The 18,625-nt window shown below is 47.5% G+C and overlaps 4 protein-coding genes across 4 annotated transcripts in view; 2 read left to right on the forward strand and 2 right to left on the reverse strand.

The window, feature by feature from the left end:
• Window positions 1–1,620: 1,620 nt before the first annotated feature.
• LOC311358903 (uncharacterized protein) lies at window positions 1,621–3,511 on the reverse strand (the record flags this gene model as incomplete). The annotated part of the gene is made up of 2 exons (XM_084479002.1): window positions 1,621–3,065; window positions 3,334–3,511. The coding sequence occupies 2 exons, from the start codon at window positions 3,509–3,511 to the stop codon at window positions 1,753–1,755; spliced, it is 1,491 nt and encodes a 496-aa protein (XP_084335128.1). The 3' UTR covers window positions 1,621–1,752.
• Window positions 3,512–3,761: 250 nt separating this feature from the next.
• Window positions 3,762–5,781, forward strand: sap18 (Sin3A-associated protein). The gene is made up of 4 exons (XM_084478821.1): window positions 3,762–3,944; window positions 4,299–4,408; window positions 4,762–4,884; window positions 5,396–5,781. The coding sequence occupies exons 1-4, from the start codon at window positions 3,873–3,875 to the stop codon at window positions 5,550–5,552; spliced, it is 462 nt and encodes a 153-aa protein (XP_084334947.1). The 5' UTR covers window positions 3,762–3,872; the 3' UTR covers window positions 5,553–5,781.
• A 119-nt stretch (window positions 5,782–5,900) lies between these two features.
• Window positions 5,901–12,976, reverse strand: ska3 (spindle and kinetochore associated complex subunit 3). Its single transcript, XM_084478820.1, has 11 exons — window positions 12,784–12,976; window positions 12,080–12,147; window positions 11,762–11,927; window positions 11,234–11,468; window positions 10,205–10,507; window positions 9,116–9,358; window positions 8,373–8,517; window positions 7,903–8,067; window positions 7,361–7,440; window positions 7,132–7,265; window positions 5,901–6,834 (listed from the first exon to the last, which is right to left on the reverse strand). The coding sequence occupies exons 1-11, from the start codon at window positions 12,893–12,895 to the stop codon at window positions 6,677–6,679; spliced, it is 1,809 nt and encodes a 602-aa protein (XP_084334946.1). The 5' UTR covers window positions 12,896–12,976; the 3' UTR covers window positions 5,901–6,676.
• A 1,093-nt stretch (window positions 12,977–14,069) lies between these two features.
• The window catches only part of LOC311358906 (uncharacterized protein), a gene marked incomplete at its 3' end in the record, with an annotated part of 5,152 nt that continues 596 nt past the window's right edge, over window positions 14,070–18,625 (forward strand). The window contains exons 1-4 of the mRNA XM_084479005.1: window positions 14,070–14,125; window positions 15,138–15,327; window positions 16,146–16,349; window positions 18,496–18,625. The exon at window positions 18,496–18,625 is cut by the window's right edge and continues 596 nt beyond it. Coding sequence (XP_084335131.1) covers window positions 14,073–14,125; window positions 15,138–15,327; window positions 16,146–16,349; window positions 18,496–18,625 — 577 coding nt within the window. The 5' untranslated portion in view covers window positions 14,070–14,072. The remainder of the gene's footprint in view (window positions 14,126–15,137; window positions 15,328–16,145; window positions 16,350–18,495) is intronic.

Consider the following 18,625-nt stretch of genomic DNA (forward strand, 5'->3'; position numbering starts at 1 on the left):
AAAAATCAAAGGTCCATAGAGAGCTTTAGATGCTCACAGCAGGAAGCAGCGGTTAAAATTAATTTTAAATTAATTAAGAACAACAAGGCTTTTGAAAGCCACAACATGAAGTGACAACCTACTTCTTAATTCAAGTCTCTTGAGCCGTATCCAAAGTTGTTCACTCGTTCCCTAATCCCTATTTGGTAAACACTTTAAAGTACACTATCTAAGGACAACTGAAGGCAGTGGGGGAATTTAGACAGTAATTATGGACCAGACACCTAACGGTGTGAAGTGTATTCGGTCAAATAAGTGTGTATTCAATTTTGCGTGCATTATGGGCATGACAGCTGCTGTAGGTAAGATTTGAGCGTGAAACTAAATAATCATTCATTCAGTCATTATTGTCTCATGCAGAGCCAGACTCTCACAGTGCATTTCAGTCACTAATAGCTGACGGATGGCTATGGCATTTCAAACAAATGACACCAAAAAAAATGCTTACATTTTTAACACCTTGACAGTAATGCAATATACAGGGAACCAAATTTATACACTCAGATTTCCCACAGCACTGGAAAAACACCTCAAGTAGTGCAGTATAAAGGGAACAAGTTAACAATTTCAGACACCTCTGCTTCACAAAATCACGGTTCAGACCTTTACAATTAATTACAGAGGACACAGAAGGCAGCAAATGTGATACAGCCACTCCAATTTTTATACAGCTTGTAATGGCTAATCACACTCACCCCTGGTGGTAAAGTAGTGGCCCTTTAAATTAACATTTTAAAGCGGCAAAGAACAATTTATTTCAAGATAGGTTAGAAGCCCTGCCTGGGAAGAGGATCCATCCCTTATTAACCCTCTATTTGATACCCTTGAAGAGAAGCTCTTCATTCACATCCTGTTTGAAGTTAACTTCCTCAGCTCATGAGGCAAGGGTCAGAGTCAGGGTTTGGTTGGGTGGAGACAACTCTCCAAATAGTGTGTATTTGGACTGCATTTCCCATTTTAACCACTGGGTGTCAATGCATATTGACTAATTAAATTGACAAACATCTTGTACATGTAACACATATAAGCCCTCTGTATTCCACAAAGTATAAACAAAACAACAACCTTCATTGGAAAATTACCAAAATTCCCTAATTTTGCCACAAAAATGAATAAAGTAACCATCTGTGGGTTGGGTTGAAATGCTAGGAGTACCAACATCCTATCATTATTCCCCTGGTAACAGCACCTGAAGTTGTGTGCATGTGTATTTACCATGTGTGCATAATTTGCAGGCACATACTACTACGTGCACGTGTTCATATTAACAGTGTTTATATTAACAGAGTGTTGTCTAGGTAACACTGTGTGCCTTCATTCAGACCATCAACTTTGGTGAACATTGTGCCCAAGTTCGGATCGTTCATTCATGGGGACTTGTCTACCACCCCATAAACCTGTGGTGTATTGTAGTACTTCCACCAAGCTTAATCCTAACTGGGCGAAAGGGTTTAACCGCTTTTACTAATGACCATCAACTGAACCAATCACGATCACACAACAGAGATAATGTCACACCCTGGTCCCATGGTTCTGCCTGTCTCAGTTGTTGTTCTTCTTCTGGGGAGGGGGGCGGGGGGCTTTTGGTCTCAAATATACTCCAAACGGCACTAAAGGGGCCCGGTATACAAAACTAAAAGGGAAATTGTGTTTTGTTGACCAATCGCAGGCAGCGACGGCCAATGAGAAGCGGTTCCCTTGTCCCGGCCTCTGTCACTCGAGTGGAGCGGCGGAGATGCACAGGTTGTTCAGGGCACATGCCACCTGCACCACCTTGTCGAAGGCGGAGCGGTCGGCGGCGAAGCAGCTCTCCACGGGTCCGGTCAGCACGGCGTAGCGCCGCCGCACCATGGCGATGACCTTCTCCACGTGTCCCAGCAGAGAGAGGCTGCTCTCGCGCTCTGCTCCGCCCCCAGCGATCCTGAACGACGCTCCGCGGGCCGCCACCGACTCGCCGATGTCCAGGCCGCGGCTGGCCAGCACCACGTCGCCCGGGAGGAGCTTGCAGAGGAAGCCGCACCCCTCCGCCAGGGTCTTGTCGCCGACGTCGCCGGCCACGCCCCCGGAGACAAAGGTGACCACGCCCTGCGGCGCCACGCCGATCAGGTACTTGAGGGTGTTTCCGCCCGCCCCGGCCCGGCCCGTTCGCTCTCCGCGCGGGGGGGCGGCGGCGGCGGCGGTCGGGGGCCACTCGAGGGACACGGTGAAGAAGTCGATGATGACGGCGCAGTCGGGGTGCGCGGCCCGCACGGCGGCGGGCAGGTTCTTGCGCAGCTCGGCCCTGGAGGGCCAGAAGACGGCGGTGGGCACCAGCGTGGACGACATGACGTCCACCGCGCGGCGCACCGCCCGGGTCACCGTGCCGACGCGCACGCCGAAGCGGTACGCCAGGTCCTGGTGCCGGAGGTCCAGCCTCAGGCGCACCAGGGTCAGCAGCAGCTGCTGGAACTTGGAGAGACGCGCCGGGTTCTTGGGGGAGGCCTTGGTGGTGTCGTCCATGTGCGGCGCCAGCAGCCACATGACCGTCTCCAGGACGTAGTAGTTGGGCAGGCCCGTGTAGAAGCGAACCTTCTCCGGGTCGTTCCTCAGGGAGCTCTCCGACAGAGACATCTTCTCCAGCGCCTCCCTGAGGGCCTGGTTCTCGTTCTGCAGAGCACTGACCGCCTCCTCCAGACCCACCGACTCCTCCTCCTTCACAGCCACGCGGACTCTCTTGCTGCCCCTGGCAAAGTTAGCATCGTTCTCCTCCTCCTCCTCCTCGTTGTCGCCGTCATCTGCACTGGGGGACGACGAGGGGGTTTCGTGCCCTGGGTGGTCTCCTCTAGGGGTCGGGGTCTGGATTGGGTCGCGCCCCTGTCCCTGGAGGAAGAGCAGGGCATTGGCGGCCTCCACCTGGGCTTGCTGTTTGTCCCGGAGCTCAGAGTCTTCTGGTTCCTTCATGTCCGCTGGTTCCCTCATGTCGGGGGCCGGAGGAGAGAAGAGGGAGGGAACGTAGTCTGGGGAACGAGGGTTCTTCACCTGCTTTCCTGGACAACAGAATAAACAGAAAAGATGAGAACGTAACGTTTGGTCTGCTGTGTAGATACCAAAAAATATGTACTAATGTAAAAAGAAAAATACTTTTTACTCTTTTTTTCCGATGGATAAAGTTCGGGATAATCAAAAAGATCTTTAGATATTCTAGCTTAAACTCGAATTTCTCCCTTAAGAATCACACACGCCACTCCATCTTACCCAAGACTATCTGCCTGTTTCATTGACACACCCACCCCCCCCCCACCCGCGCCGCCATACCGGAGATGAAGTGACTACTACAGAGACGACTGCCGTCGTTCGGCTGCCATCCCGGCCGGTTCACCGCGTCGACCCACCGCTGCTTCCTCTCCGGGTCCCGGGGGAACCGGTAAAACGATAAGGCGGTCCCCGGGGTTCGTCTGTTCCTACAACCGGACACCACACACGTGTGCACCATAGCGTGGCGGGGAAAAGGCGTGCGGATGCGTGTGTGTGTGGTGCCGCCCATGGAGTGCGGTGTATGTGTGTGAGACGTGGTCGGTGGGTGTTTTGACTCCCAAAATGGTGGCTGGCGAGAGGGGGTGGTCTCCCGTGCGCAAACGCCCAGTCATTGGTCAGTTCAGCTGCGACGACGTAGTCGGACAACGCGATTGGACCAGGTCCATATGGATGGACCCCTTTGATTATACGTCATCATTAGGCGCCTACACACACACACACACAGAAATTGTGCAGTACATGAATAGTAGTACCTTTCGCATGATAAAACTTTTCTCTTCGCCGTAACACGAGTATAATAACCGCAGCCGAATATTACCATGGCCGTGGAGTCCAGAGTCACCCAAGAGGAGATAAAGAAAGAGCCAGAGAAGCCCATCGACAGAGAAAAGGTCCGTCTTTTCCTGCACGTCTGCGATTGTTTGTTTTCCGTGTGCGTTTCTAACAAGCACCATCTATTCTTTCTAGCTATCATATTATAGGGCACGCATTTAGCATAGCCTACTTCATGCATTTAGTATAGCCTACTTCGTGCATTTAGTATAGTCTACTTCGTGCATTTACGCCTGTTTGTGTTACGTCAATGTCCTCCTGGTCATCTATTTGGAAACCCCCGACGGTGGACGGTGGATGTGTTTAGCACGATCAGTGTTTGCCGTAAATACACGGTCTGTTGGTTCTCATGTTTATTTTCTCGTCATAATACTTCCATGGTGTTTGTTTGTCTGTTCCTGGATGTCCACCAGACATGTCCTCTCCTGCTGAGGGTGTTCACCACAAACAATGGGAGACATCACCGCATGGACGAGTTCACCCGTGGGAACGTTCCGGCCAGCGAGCTGCAGATATACACCTGGTGAGACCACCATAAGACACATGATTCTTTGGACCATAATTTATTTATCCGGGAAATGGCTATCAAATGCCTTTCTCCTAGAATAGTTTCCCACACTTTTCCCCTCATGAACCCCATATCATACAATATATATATTAATACGTTAGTTAATATATAACTTTGTCGTTGTTGCATGTGGGTTTACGAAAGTAAAAGATAGCCTCCTGAACCTTCTCACATAGCCTAAGTTGTTCCCAACCAGGGGTACCTGAGCAGGTTCCAAATGACAGATCATCACATACAACCTACACGATAATCTCTGCATAAACTGAGCACGTTATGTGAAGTATTCAACATGGCATTCATGCTCCCAGGATGGACGCTACCCTGAAGGAACTGACAAGCCTGGTGAAGGAGGTGTTTCCTGAGGCTCGGAAGAAAGGAACACACTTCAGCTTTGCCACCGTCTTTCCCGAGCCCATGAGACAGATGTACAGGTAAACCACACCAACCGAACCACTCCTCAGCCATCTCCATGATTTATTCATCTATCCTCATCCAAGCAGTCACAGTTCCGACCTGTGTCAAGCCATGTTTCAAGTATCACCGGTGGGAATGTTTTTTCAAATGTGTAGTTTATTTTTGACCGAGTGTTCGGGCTAGTAGGTTAACCAGAAGCTTCACTGCACTAAGATAATAGTGGAATGTGGGTCAGAATAGGGGCTGTGTAGTGATTGGGGTGTCTTGACTCCCTGACAAACGGGGTCTGAGTTTGATCCACAATGCCCATTCTACCTGTTGGCATTCTTGCACAAGATACCCCAAGCCCCGACCTGCTCCTCAACGACATGTCTCTGTATTCACTTCAAAGATGGAAGTGACTGCTAAAAGACAAAATGGTAACAGTCTTGAATGCAGACCGCAAGTAATAACGTAGAGCTTCTTCTCTCTGTTCCCGGTCCCACTGTGGGTTCCACATCTTCATCCCTTGGCCGTTTCTGATCCCAGGATGAAGGACATCGGCAACACGGTGTCGGGGAGGAAGGGTCCAGACGACGCCCTCACCCTGCAGTCCCAGAGGTTCCAGATCGGAGACTACCTGGACATCGCCATCACCCCCCCCAACCGAGCACCCCCGATGCCCATGCGTATGAGACCCTACTGACCTGGGCGGGCACACTTCCATTTCCACCCTTGTGTTTCTTAGAAAGTGTATCAGACAGATGTTTGTGCTTGTTTAAAAGTGATATTCGTGCAAACAACTTTTTTTTTTTTCAACTGTAAGACTGAAAATGTGGGAAAATGATTTTAGTGCAGCAATGAAATTTCTACATTTTGCATTCATGGTTTTTTTTTTTAGGTCTTCAATAAAATCAACCAATAAACAGGAAAAATGTTTGTTTATGCAAGGCAAGGCAACTTTATTTATATAGCCTGTCACTGTCACTGAGACTAGGATCACTAGGAGTAAAACGACTGTGATTGACACATACTGGGTCTGTGGTTAAGGTTTGAGAAGACTACATATATGCAGATCTACTTTTAAATTGTTCAGTAAGGAGTCTGCTCTCTGTGTCACCTTATTCATAGTGTACTATGAGCTTGCAACAGCTGTTCTGCAATTGAGATTAAGGCCACATTTGCCTGAGGGTCTTATCTAAATGTGTCCATCTTTTATTTTACTTATAGACTTCTACAACAAACAGATGAACAAATGGGCTTAGTAAATCACTTATAGATTGTATCCTTAATCATTATGGATAAAAAATTACCGCCATTTGGTTGACTGACCTTTGTAATCCACAATGATTATGATTGATTATATTACAAAATGTAATTGAAACCTCATGGCGTTAATCTGATGTGTTATGACACTGTTTATCTTCACTTAAGATACCAAATATCAGACCGGAATCAGGTTCAGGCACTCAACTGAAGACACCATGAACCCAATGTGCTGCTATATCTGTGCATTCTTAAAGTGGCCTTGATAGCCTTATAGGCCTACTTGGCACGGTTTAGACTTGACATTCTGCTCAATATAACATCCTACAGAATTGAAAAACAGACAACTTTCTTCCCATTATAGATCATTTATTATACTCAGACAAAATAAAGTACATAACTTCAGTAAGCTATTGCGTGGCACTAGGCATATTGCTTTACTCATAGGTCTCTTTTTGCTGCTATTATCTTTCTGGAATTTTAATTGTTTCATTATGAAAAAAAAAAAGTAACAACAAACTTTTGTGTACTGTAAGAAAACACATTTTCTATGGCGTGAGGGTCTCAATGCTGGGGGAGGAGCTTGTACACGGAGCCTTGGCCCACTCTCTGCACATGCTTTAGCCGGTGAAGCTCCTCCAGACACAGAAAGTAGATTGGAGCCTTGATGCCCAACCCTGTGAGGCTCTTCAGTTCCTCCATCTGGAACTGCAGTGCTTTGCCTGTAGAGGGCACACAAGCACAGCAAGACACGGGTAAGGTATTTCAGACAATTTGGTTTTAATATAGAATGAAGGAGATCAGAATTTAAATAGAAATCGCTACTTCTAGACTAGTCAGTCGGTTTGGATAACAATGTCTGCTCAATGACTAAATGTTGTTAATGACTAGACTTTTCAGGCTTCCTCCAAGTACATTTGCTCTTACAAATTAAACCCTGACGGTGCCACACCCCACAGTGATTAGTCCAGCCCTAATATAAGGTTGCTTCCAGTCAGAGTGGAGTCGGAGTGACGTACCGTGTTGGTGCTTGGCAGCGGCTGCAGTGTTGATCTTGTGGATGGAGTCGTTGAGGCTGCTGAGAGACATCTGTCTCAGGTAGTTAGGGAGACTATGGTACTCAGGGTCCGCCACCGGGGGCAGCAACACAGCTCTGATGGGAGGGGATAGATTATTCACAGTCATTACTAATCCCAAAGTAAATAGTTCATCACAACATCAGGGGTCATAGTAGGGTCATATAACTACCCGTTTTCTTTCCCCAGCCCTCTGGGAGTCGGCATGGTGACGCTGGCGTTCTTCTCCTTCAGCTCAGAGCGTAACACCAGCTAGCAAACAAACCAGCTAGGTTAGCATGGCAGGCATCTTGTGGATAACACGCCCCATCATGTCTGTTCTTTTGTCATATGCGTTTGTGTCGTTATTTAAAAGCCACACAACCTGTGTATACAAACTGCGTATACATACAGTGTATACACTACGTGTATACACTCTACACACTAATATAATCATCTTTACATACGTTGGTTTACAATAAGCAGTAACAATACAAGTAATACTGTTCCATTTAGGATCAGATCTAGTCAGGGTGAGAGTAAAACTGTCACATTCAGCCATATTGAGAATGCTAGCGTTACATTGATTAGGATCATATACATGGGTCTGTGTTCACAAATGATTACATTAAACAGGGTATCTATATGCTTATATATTCACTTAGGATGACGTAAATGTATGGGTATGTTGACTAATGCTGGAGTATACATGGGTATATTTGCTGGGCGACCTACCTTACAGATGTCCTGGGTGATGGAGCTGAGGTCAGGCATCTCCGGGGTGGAGGGATCCTGGTAGGCCAGCCTGACGCGGGGGGACCGCAGGTTGAACTCCTGGGTGGGGCCGTCCACATCCAGGCCGCCGGGGTCCCCAGACTCACAGGCCCCTCGTGCACTTCTCTACAGGGCAGACAGGGGGTGCCGTTTAGATGCGGTGCGGCCCTTTACTATCACAGACCAGCACACAGTGCGCCTAACCTCAGCCTCTTTGGTGCAAAGGCACAGCAAGTGCCTTTGCACACACTTAAAAGCAAGTTAAACCGCGCTGCACCTTCAAGAAACTGAAGGCGAGATTCTCATTGGCTGTCCACATGGCCACTCCCTGACCAGCCCTGTCCCTGTAGCTATCTGGTTCTGGGTTAGGTCTAGCTCTGGTCCAGGACCAGGTGTGTTGGTTTCGGTACCAGGGTTGTCTGGGTCCAGACCTTGATCAGAGTGTTGCTGAACACCGACTCCATTTTGGGCATCTCAGGTGTGAGGTACTCCATCTCAGCGTGGAGGTTCACCATCTCATGGGGGGGGTCCTGGGTCGCGGGATGAGGGGGCTGCTGGTGGTGGTGGTTTGATGATCTGGGCAGAAATTTAATAAAAGCTGGAGTTAAGCAGCGACGAACAGCAAGCACACCCTCTAAATCACATGCACCCTCTATACATCACGTGTCTATACATCAGCCTCTCCCAGCCTTTCCACATCACATGGACCCTCCCCGGATCACACGCACACTCACTCCATGCTCACTTCATCTCTACGTGCACACATCCATACATCCTTTCATGCACTCTACTAGTGATCGACCGATATATCGGCCGGCCAATATTTGTATCGGCATCTGCTGATCTTTTTCTCCGATTTTTTATTCTATTTTTCCCTGGCATGATTTACAGACAGTTCAATAAATATTCCTTTTTTAAAATTGAGACTTGTAACATTTGCTATCATCATCGTGTCATTTTTATGCTGTCAATTGAGGGAACAAAAGCAGTATCGGCTCAGAATATCGGCTCAAGAAAATCGGTATTGGCGTATCGGTCATCGGCTAAGGCTGATGAAATCGGGAAAAAAGAAAAGAAAAAAGAAATCGTATTGGTATCAGCCCGAAGAAATCCATATGGGTCGATCCCTAATGTACACCCCCTCCCCATCCCGCGCGCTCCGTCCCAGTCCCACCTTGTAGCCATCCGGTGGAGGTCCATGGTGAAGTCGTTGTTGAGGCACAGTGTGTGCTCCACAAGGCCAAAGTCCTTCATCTGTGGACTGCTTAGCTCCTCCTCCTCCTCCTCCTCCTCCTCCTCCTCCTCCATGTGCAGAACACGCCTGGGCGTCAGCGGCATGCCGGGGGAGAGAGGCGGGGCCAGGGACGACTGCGGTGACGTGAAAGGCAACGCTGGCTTAGGTGGGGCCTCATGAAACCTGTGGGAAGGGGTCGATGTAGGGAAATTCGGTCCACGATTATCCCAGCCAAACTCGGTTATACATCTCGCTTATATTTAACTGTGGAATTGTGTAAATTCGGTACCAATACTTTACTGTACAAAGATTAATAAAAACTTTCACCGCATGAGATTTCATTGCACATGAACATCAAGTCATAATTGGAGCTAGTCATCATCTAATTCTGAATATGTTGTTTTCAGAGGAGCCCTTAGACGCTTTAAGTTCTGTTTTAGACTGTAGTGGTGCTCCAGATTTGCCCTCTGGTGCGCGTGCACTGGGGGTCGGAAGCGCTCTACTGCCCTCTTGTGTACACGTTAAAGGTTGTATCAGCGATCCTAGGCCGAAACATAGATGATCACATTCTTCTGATCCGCTAGCCGCCCGCCCCCATAAGCAGGTGTCAAAAAAAAAAACGTGTCTCTGTAGGCAGCCTGTGCTCCGAGAGCGCACACAAAAACAAACGGTAGTACCAACCACTCAAAACCAAAGTAAATAGTATTCCAACCAATCACCGACAAGGGGGCGGGTGTTGTGGGGTTTTTGCGCCGCGTTCATGATCGTTTTTTTACTGGATGCACGAAACACGAAAAGGGAGCTGGCGAGCTTTGCTCTCTGTTTGTTTGGGATCTCGCTTCAAAACACCAACAGAAGAGACGTCGCCCAACATCGCCGATACAACCTTTAATGTGACGTGGAAGCGTGACGGCAGGCAGCTCTGCAAAACAAGACGCGTCTCTCTATCTCCCGAGTCGGGAGGATGTTGGACGTTGTAAACAAACGGGACGACGAAGGCAGAACTCTACACTCAGCTCCCGGCCCTACCCCATGGCCCCGATGCGCTGCAGGTCCGCCTCCGACAGCCCGAAGTCCGACAGCTGCGGCGTGCGCATCTGGGAGGTGGCGGGGGGCGGGGCCACAGTGGCGGAGTCACCGTCACTGTCGGGGGGCGGCGCTCGCTCAGAGACGCCAAAGTCTTTCATCCGCGGTGTGGGCAGCTCCTCTTGCGCGTCCGTGCGCCGCGCAACACACGTGGGCGTGGCCAGCAAGGTGGGGGGGAGGGGCGTGGCCAGAGAAGGCTGCAGCGGTGGGAAACTCAGCACTGGCATGGGCGGCGCTGTAGGGCACCTGTGGGTGGGGACGGTGGGAGAATTCAGAGCTGTGATCAACCCAGCCCAAAATGATCCCGGTTCACGGTTATACTGGGTGATGTTGAAGTATGTCCGAAAAAGGTGTGATTGTCGGGATAGCAGTCACTGTTGAGCACTTACAATTGGAGATTATTCTCCTGCTCCCCATGGTTCTAAACATGTATTTTTCAGGAGGAGCCCTTACATTGTTTCTATGCCGGTTAAGACTAGGGATGTGAATAACTAAAATTTTTCATGGTCGAATAATCAGTGGGTGGTATGAACGATTAATCGATTATTCGATGTGTGCCGACATTCACAAAGGCAGCCATGGATCATCGGCAAGAAATCACTTAATATCTTAAACGCAAAAAAACAAACTTTAACAGTGATCAGTGTTTGTGTTGTGTATATTAATATTTATGCTTGTGTATTGTGTATATTGTTTTTCTGTACATGATTAACTATTAGTGCTACAGAACCAACATTAGTTCCGTCCGTTAATTCTTGTTTATTTGAATGGGAAAAAATGTTAACGGTCCAAATGTTAAAAATCGGCTTTGACCCTCGGGAACGAATAATCGAATAATCGAATATTCTGACCCATCCCTAGTTAAGACAGACGGTATTCACAGTAATGGACATTTGTGGCGGGGGTTATTGTGGTAAGAATGTTTAACCGAGATATGGAGTGAAAAACTGTGAAAAACAATCTGGCTCCTACCCGTGGGCCCCGTGGAGCATTCGCTTCAGGTCCAGCTCTGACAGGCCAAAGTCGGCCAGCTTTGGCGTTCGCAGCTGGTCACCGGTTGGGGGCTGGGCTGACTGAGGGGTGGAGGGAAGGTGGGGGTCCTTCCTCTCTGTGGATCCATCCTCCTCCTCCTCCTCCTCCTCCTTTCCAGACGCAGACCCCTGTTCCGTCCCGGGGTCTGCGGACTCTGGGATGTGACCTTTGACCTCTTTGTGGGTGACAAACATATAAAAGGGGGTTTTGTTTATTGTGGATCACTCCAGCTGATCTTTTTGGCCGGTTTCAATTTTGGTTGTTTGGTTTATCGGTTACACTGCGCTCCTCCGATAGATGAGATAACACTCTATTCATATTAAAAAAGGGCCATATTGTTTGTTGTTCGTTAGAGCAGAGAGAAGAGAAGAGAAAGTGAGACAGACAGGCAGAGAGAGAGGAGGGCGGGGGGGGGGGGGATCAATGATCAATGAGAGGAACATCTATGATAATACTCTAGTTCCTTACGTGTGTGTGTGTTAGGCGGGGCTTGGTACCCGTATGTCTCATAGTGTGCCTTCAGCGTGTGGATGTCGTCAGAGATCCGTCTCTGCATCACACCGCATGCCTCCAAGTAGCTCTTCACCTCCGCCTCCCGGGACAGCTGCTGCTCCAGCCGGACTCGCATCTCTCCCTGGATCACAAATATTAAAATTGTACCTTGTTTACATTTATTACTGCAATGATTATTACTGATGGATTAAGATAGATAACATGATATTATTTTGTCAATTGTATTTATAATTTTATTGTATGAAAGTAATGTTCCCAATTGGTGAATCTTACCTTGAGGTCCGCCAACTCGTTGCAAAGAGTGTGATAGGCTCCCATTCCTCTTTCGTTGACAGACGAATCTGACAGATAAATTAAATAAATAGATAATGATGTTCCGTCACAAATACTGGTGACGGAACACGAATACAAGCTACGAGACTATGAAAGTCTGGTCCATGTGTATTTAACGTTACTGCCGTTGCTCATAACACATAAGACAAAGGTACGTTTTTATCAAGGATGTGACACTAGAGGGTTCAAAGACATGACACTAGATAAGTACCGACATGGAGTAGTATCACTCTATGAATGTTGATAATGGTGATGATGATGATGAACATCGTTATTCTCATTATGGTTATCATTATTTAGGATATTATCCACCTTATGGTGGAAGTGTACTGAGTATAAGTATTGACCCTTATGGGTGGGGGGGCTATATGAAGGCATCTATTTATAAAACGGCTTAAATCAAGCGATCTGATTGGTTCCCAACTGTTGTATAATGAGCGTATACACACAGCTATGACGCCCGTTCAGTTTACAGAGTTCAGCATCACTCCGCGCCTAACTCGAACTGTCGTTTATTTATATATAAAAGCAATAGCATAGTTCACTGAAGCATATGCCATTTGTTTGTTACTCTTAAAAATGTGAGAAGCCCCTGGTTACGACCAAAAATATAAGAAATGCATTCAGAGTCACTCATGACTGACCGTCACCGTGGTCGTCGCGGGTCTGGTAGGCGCCCTGTAGGCTCTCCGTCTCGGTCTCCAGGGTGACGGCGAGCCGCCGCAACCTGGAGAAGAAGAGCGACGTTGGGTCCATATTATTCACAACGAGAACATAAGGTGGTGGGTATGAACCACTGAACCGCTGCAAAACGTAGCACAACCACAGTCTAGACAGAAGCGGTGCTGAGTTTACGCGCCACTAAAATACAAAACAGTGACTTTTTCGAATATTTTTTTTGCGGTGGCGGAAAAGGCAGTGCGATGTGTATATCGCCACCTAGAGAATCGGAGTAATAGGGGTATTCTTCTTTTTGTTCTTTATTTGATTCGGACAACATCCGAATCCGAATCTATTACTTTATTTTATTGTATGACAATGTTTATATGTGAAGCACTTTGAGTCTGCCTTGTGTATGAAAAGTGCTATATCAATAACGTTGCCTTGCCTTGCCTTGCCTAAAAGGGAATTACCGCCACCTGCTGGGATAACCTGGGATTCATATCACCCCTGGAAAACATTACCAAAAGCTCTGAGTTGCAACTCTATGACTGGAGCAGATTAAGGCAGATGTACCTTACATGAATATGTAAGGTACATCTTAACTTCCATCCTTTGTAGACGAATGCTCCTCTTTCAGGAGACACTGGGGAAGCTAGGATCATTATGCTGCTGTATGCTCCTCTATCAGGAGGAGTTGGGGAGGATAGCATCATGCTACTGTGTGCTCCTCTATCAGGAGGAGGTGTAGGGGAGGCCAGCTCCTCTATCAGGAGGAGGTGGGGAAACATGTTATCAGGTTGTGGTTAATCAGGAGAGCGTATAAATAGTGAGGGAATCATGAAGGTCATAGCACACCTGCAGAGAAAGCCACTGAGGTGAGACGCACACAGACACACAATCAAACTTAAACCATAACTACTTTAGTTTCTACAATTTGTGTGATTTATAGCATTACAATTCAAACAGAGTCTTGAATCACCCACCATCCGACTCAGTAACAGTTCTTTCCACAGGCAGTCAGGTTGCTGAACAGCTGTCACACACATATGCATATGCATTGTGTATTTAATGTATACATATGAGTGCATTGTGTACAGAGCCCATGTAAATCCGTAGGGTTTTTGTCGTTTTCTGTGGATGATGTGTCGTTTGTGTTGAGGCAGGGAGAGGCCAAAGTATTCAATGGTGTTTTTTAAAACACGTCACAATACAGCTGAACTTGAACTTGAACTCATAATGAAATGTTGTCGTCTTGGTTACAGAGCGTGACATGGCGATGTTTGGAAAGGTTTTGGAGCCGGTGGGCTACATGCAGACCATGAGGTGAGCTTATTTCTGACCTTCAGTCATGACCCGAGAGTTTAGCCTCTCTGTACACTTTACATACTGCGGTAGGTAATAACTACATTCCTACAGTGGGAGAATGAACGGTAACACACATTTACAAATCAGAACATTACAACATGTAAATGTGGCAGATGGAAGGTCAGAGAGGTGAAGAGAGTTAGATGTTCACAATTCATCCAGGCATAAACACATGGACATATGATTATGCAAGTCAGTGTGTCTCTACAGACGTGGTCTAGGTCAGCCTCTTGTCAAGTCAAGTCAGTTTTATTTGTATAGCCCACAGTCACAGTTCCCGTCTCAAAGGGCTTTACCTAGCCACACATTATAAAACACCCTCTAAACCTCAGCTCTCTGAAGGACAAAGACCATCTCCCCAAACCCTGGAGGGAGGTCACCTCGGCTACAGTCACAGAAGAGGGACCCATCCTTCCCGAGCTGGTTAGGAGAGCAATAGGATCTGAATCGGCAGACATAGAACTAGGGATGGGTCAGAATATTTGATTATTCGATTATTCGTTCCTGAGGGTCAAAGTCAACCGTTAACATTTTTTCCCATTCAAATAAACAAGAATTAACGGACGGAACTAATGTTGGTTCTGTAGCACTATTAGTTTTTTTTATTATTATTAATCATGTACAGAAAAACAATATACACAATACACAAGCATAAATATTAATATATATGCATACCACACAAACACTGATCACTGTTAAAGTTAGTTTTTTTGCGTTTAAGATATTAAGTGATTTCTTGCAGATGATCCATGGCTGCCTTTGTGAATGTCGGCACACATCGAATAATCGATTATTCGTTCATAACCACCCACTGATTATTCGACCATGAAAAATGTGAGTTATTCACATCCCTACATAGAACGTGTGTGGCACAAAAACAAAGCAGGAAGTGGAACAAGGCTAGGTTGGTAACTCAACCAGCAGAGCGGTCCAGAGGGTGTCTAACTGTGGTTCTGGTTCTACCGATCAGGGTGTTGGTCCAGGGGATCTGCTCTTACCTGGGGGGTGGGGCCACACAGGATGAGGCGGCGCTGGCCAGGAAGAACCTGGACTACATCGACCAGGAGCTGGGTGCTGGGAACCAGGGGCTCCTCCGTGACGCAGAGGTCCATGAGCTGGAGGGGGACCTGGCAGTGGTGTACTACCAGCTCGGCGCTGCGGTGAGGGCCCTGCTGGGGACGGACGGAAGGGGATATAGGGGTCTCTCAACTGTTTCATCTCGTGGACCAAAACACTATTTGTTGTCTTTCATTGATCCGAAAATGAATTGGTGATTTTAGGATAAGCTGTCTATCCCAGTATGAGAGTGTCTATGCATTGTCGGGTTGTGGCACACACCTCCGACTGGATTGCGATCCCCTTTTCGGTCCCGACCTGTAGCGTTAAGAAAGTCTGATTTAGGGCCCTCTGATGGGCCACCAGAGGGCCCTAGAGGGACAGGAGTTTAACAGAGTGGAGCTGTTGAAAGTCAGAGAAGAAATTATAGAGGTGAAGCTGCCCTTGAAGGGCTTTTGTGGTCCTCAAGAGTGTTGTGTATTTACTGATTTAAAGATAGTTATATAAATATATAGATAGAAGTAACTGGTTTCACCCTGTAAAGCCCAAAAATATAAGTGAAATTAATTAAATGTCCAAATATATAAGGAATAGAATGTACTTAAGAACTCGACTCGTTTGTATTTAGCCCACTGAGCTAAAGAACAGTGTTAAATACTATTATGAAGAGAAGATGAAGAAAAAAAAGAGTCTTTCTGTTGCAGCAGTTGGAATTATAATTTTGGTTTCACTTTCACTGTTCTATTATTATGTTTGTTGGTATATTAAGTTACTCTCTTCAGTTAGGATTACGTTTCCCTTTGTGGTTTCTTAGGTCCCTTATGCGCCGTCGTCTGAGCTCTCCGTATCTCATCTTGCTCTAGACAAAAAAAACAAAAACGGTGTTTCTTGAATGTGCTGACCAGGCGATGCTGTCATGCAGGTCCGCGCCGAGCCAGAGTTCGCCCAACGGGAGAAGGAGGTGTTCCTCCAGTACATGACGGACTACCGGCTGGAGCGGCAGCTGACGGCTCTGCACGCTCGTCTGATGGGGGTTGCGGTGCTGACCCAGCAGCCCCCCCTGCTGGAGGAGATGGTCCAGAACCAGAGGCCCAAACGCTGGGAGTTGAGGGAGTTCTGTGTTAAGGTGGGGTGTGTGTGTGTGTATGTGTATGTGTGTGTTTGTGGCTGTGTGTGTGCGTATGTGTGCACACAAGTGGTTCTGTGTGCATGATGTGTGTGTATGTGTGTTTGTTCGTCTGTGTGTGTGTGTGCGTGTGTGTGGATGCGGCTGCATGTGGATGAAGCCTGCAGCTGTGTGAGAGTGTGTTTATCTGTGTGTTGTGCCTGTATGGCTGTGTCAGTGTGTGTCTGTGTATTTCCACATGCGTCTGCGTATGGATGTGTGTGCAGCTGTGAGTGTGTATGTGTGTATAGGTGTGTGTGTGTGTGCTCTAAGCCCGTGGCAATCAGCATCATCAGATGGTGATTTATATAATAAAGAACTGGCTGCTGCCCAGGGTCAACATAACAGAACATCTGTCCTTGCGCTGATATCCACTTTACAACAACACGACCAGGAGAATGTCCAATTGCAGGTTGTGTGTGGAAGGGTTGCAACTGTGTGTTGGTTAAGATACCACAGCGCAACGGAAATGAAATATTGACGCCGTATAGTTTTATGTGCAAGCTGCCTCATCCCATTAACTGGGCAGGGTTGTGGTTTATGATAGCAGGTGTGGATGAGTGCTCGGCCTAGGCCGCGTGGCTGGCTGCCTCCACATTCACTCACGCCCAGGGCTGAGAACGTTTATTTAACCTTCAGTGGAGCGTGGACCGCGTCACCCTTGGAGAGCTTATCGCTTACAAACACGGCGGAGACCTTCACAGTCCCTCCTTCGCGTGTCTCTCCGTCGTTGCCTAACGCCAGAGCGCTCCAATCTTTGGTTTCTCTCTCTTCCTCTGTAGAATAATTGCTCATAGGCAGTCTTTGAGTTTCAAACTGATTTAATAAGATGCCAACTAACAATACAACTCATGGTGCAAGACCTTCGGTTTTAACGTGCCAAGTCAGTTGAATTAGTCTAGCCATTAATCACAGTTCCAGTCTCCTAGGGCTTCAAAGACCCTGCATTATACTACACCCCCTAACCTAAGCCGTCTGAAGGACTTTAAGGGAAAAACTCCCCAAAACCGGGGGGGGGGAAATTCAGGAGAAGGAATGCAGAAGAGGGACCCCTACGTCCAGGGACGGTGAGGATCGTGAGCGCTGGCTGCCGAATGGGCAACGCGCATCCCATCGAATGATATATATGATATATATATACAAAGATATAGAAGCAGGCCTACATTCCTGGGAAGTCCAGATGTTTCATGAGTGTTGCAGTGGCATGTGACGGTCCGGAACATGAGTGTCCTGACGCAGGGACTTTTCTGTAGAGCGCCGGCGGTGTTCTTCTAGACGGTCTATTCTGGGTCGCGGATCTCTGGAGGCTGGCTGCTGACTAACTGCCGCTATGCCACAACGATGAACATCATTTGCATTGAGTTCCCTGCACTCGTCCTGCAGCCGCAGTCGCGAAGATAAAGGGCACAGTCTTTTTTAAACGGGATTGCCTGTGTGTGTGTGTGTGTGTGTGTGTGTGTGTGTGTGTGTGTGTGTGCGAGTGTGTGTGTTGGTGTGTGCATTTATGCGTGTGGGAATGTGATTTAATGTGTGTCTGTGTGTGTGTGTGTGTGTGTGTGTGCGAATGTGTTCAGAGATGGAACATGAGTGAGTGTGTGTGTGTGTGTACGTGTCGGTGCATCCATGCATAAGTCTGTGATTTGCCAGGCATAGACACAAGCTGTCTATCTAGCATTTGTCTGTGTATGCCATGTATTGAAGCTAGGCTGGGTTGCTCCAACAACACACAGAATATATACAAGAGAGGGAACATCTCTAGAAATGACTGTGAATGCAGACTTGCAGGTGATTATTCCCACGATGCCTTTCCTCCAGTTGCCCTTAAGCACACCAAGCACTTATTTAAACATCATTACCAAACACCCTTTTCACATTAATTTAAATTCTGATTACTTTATTGATCCCCGGGGGAAATTACCTCCGTTACTGCTAATTGCTAGATAGATGAAAGATAATAGACACCCTCAAAAATCCGAAACATAACTATTTCTATGCATAACTAGCAAAGGTAACGTTTGGGACTCATCGACCATGAAAAGATCGTCTAGCTCCATCAGCGATATCATCGACATCATCGCCCTCCTCTGTGACCTCTGGCCGTCTGCAGATCAACTTCGTGCTGGGCACCGGCCTGCTGTGTCTGCTGACGCAGGCGTCGCTGACGGGCCGGGACCAGGCGCTGCTCATCCGGACCTGGTCCGAGCGCATGGGCGCCCTCTATCGCCGCATGAAGACCA

This window comes from Micromesistius poutassou (genome assembly GCF_964030765.1).
Source record: "Micromesistius poutassou genome assembly, chromosome: 14".
Classification (NCBI taxonomy): Eukaryota; Metazoa; Chordata; class Actinopteri; order Gadiformes; family Gadidae; genus Micromesistius; species Micromesistius poutassou.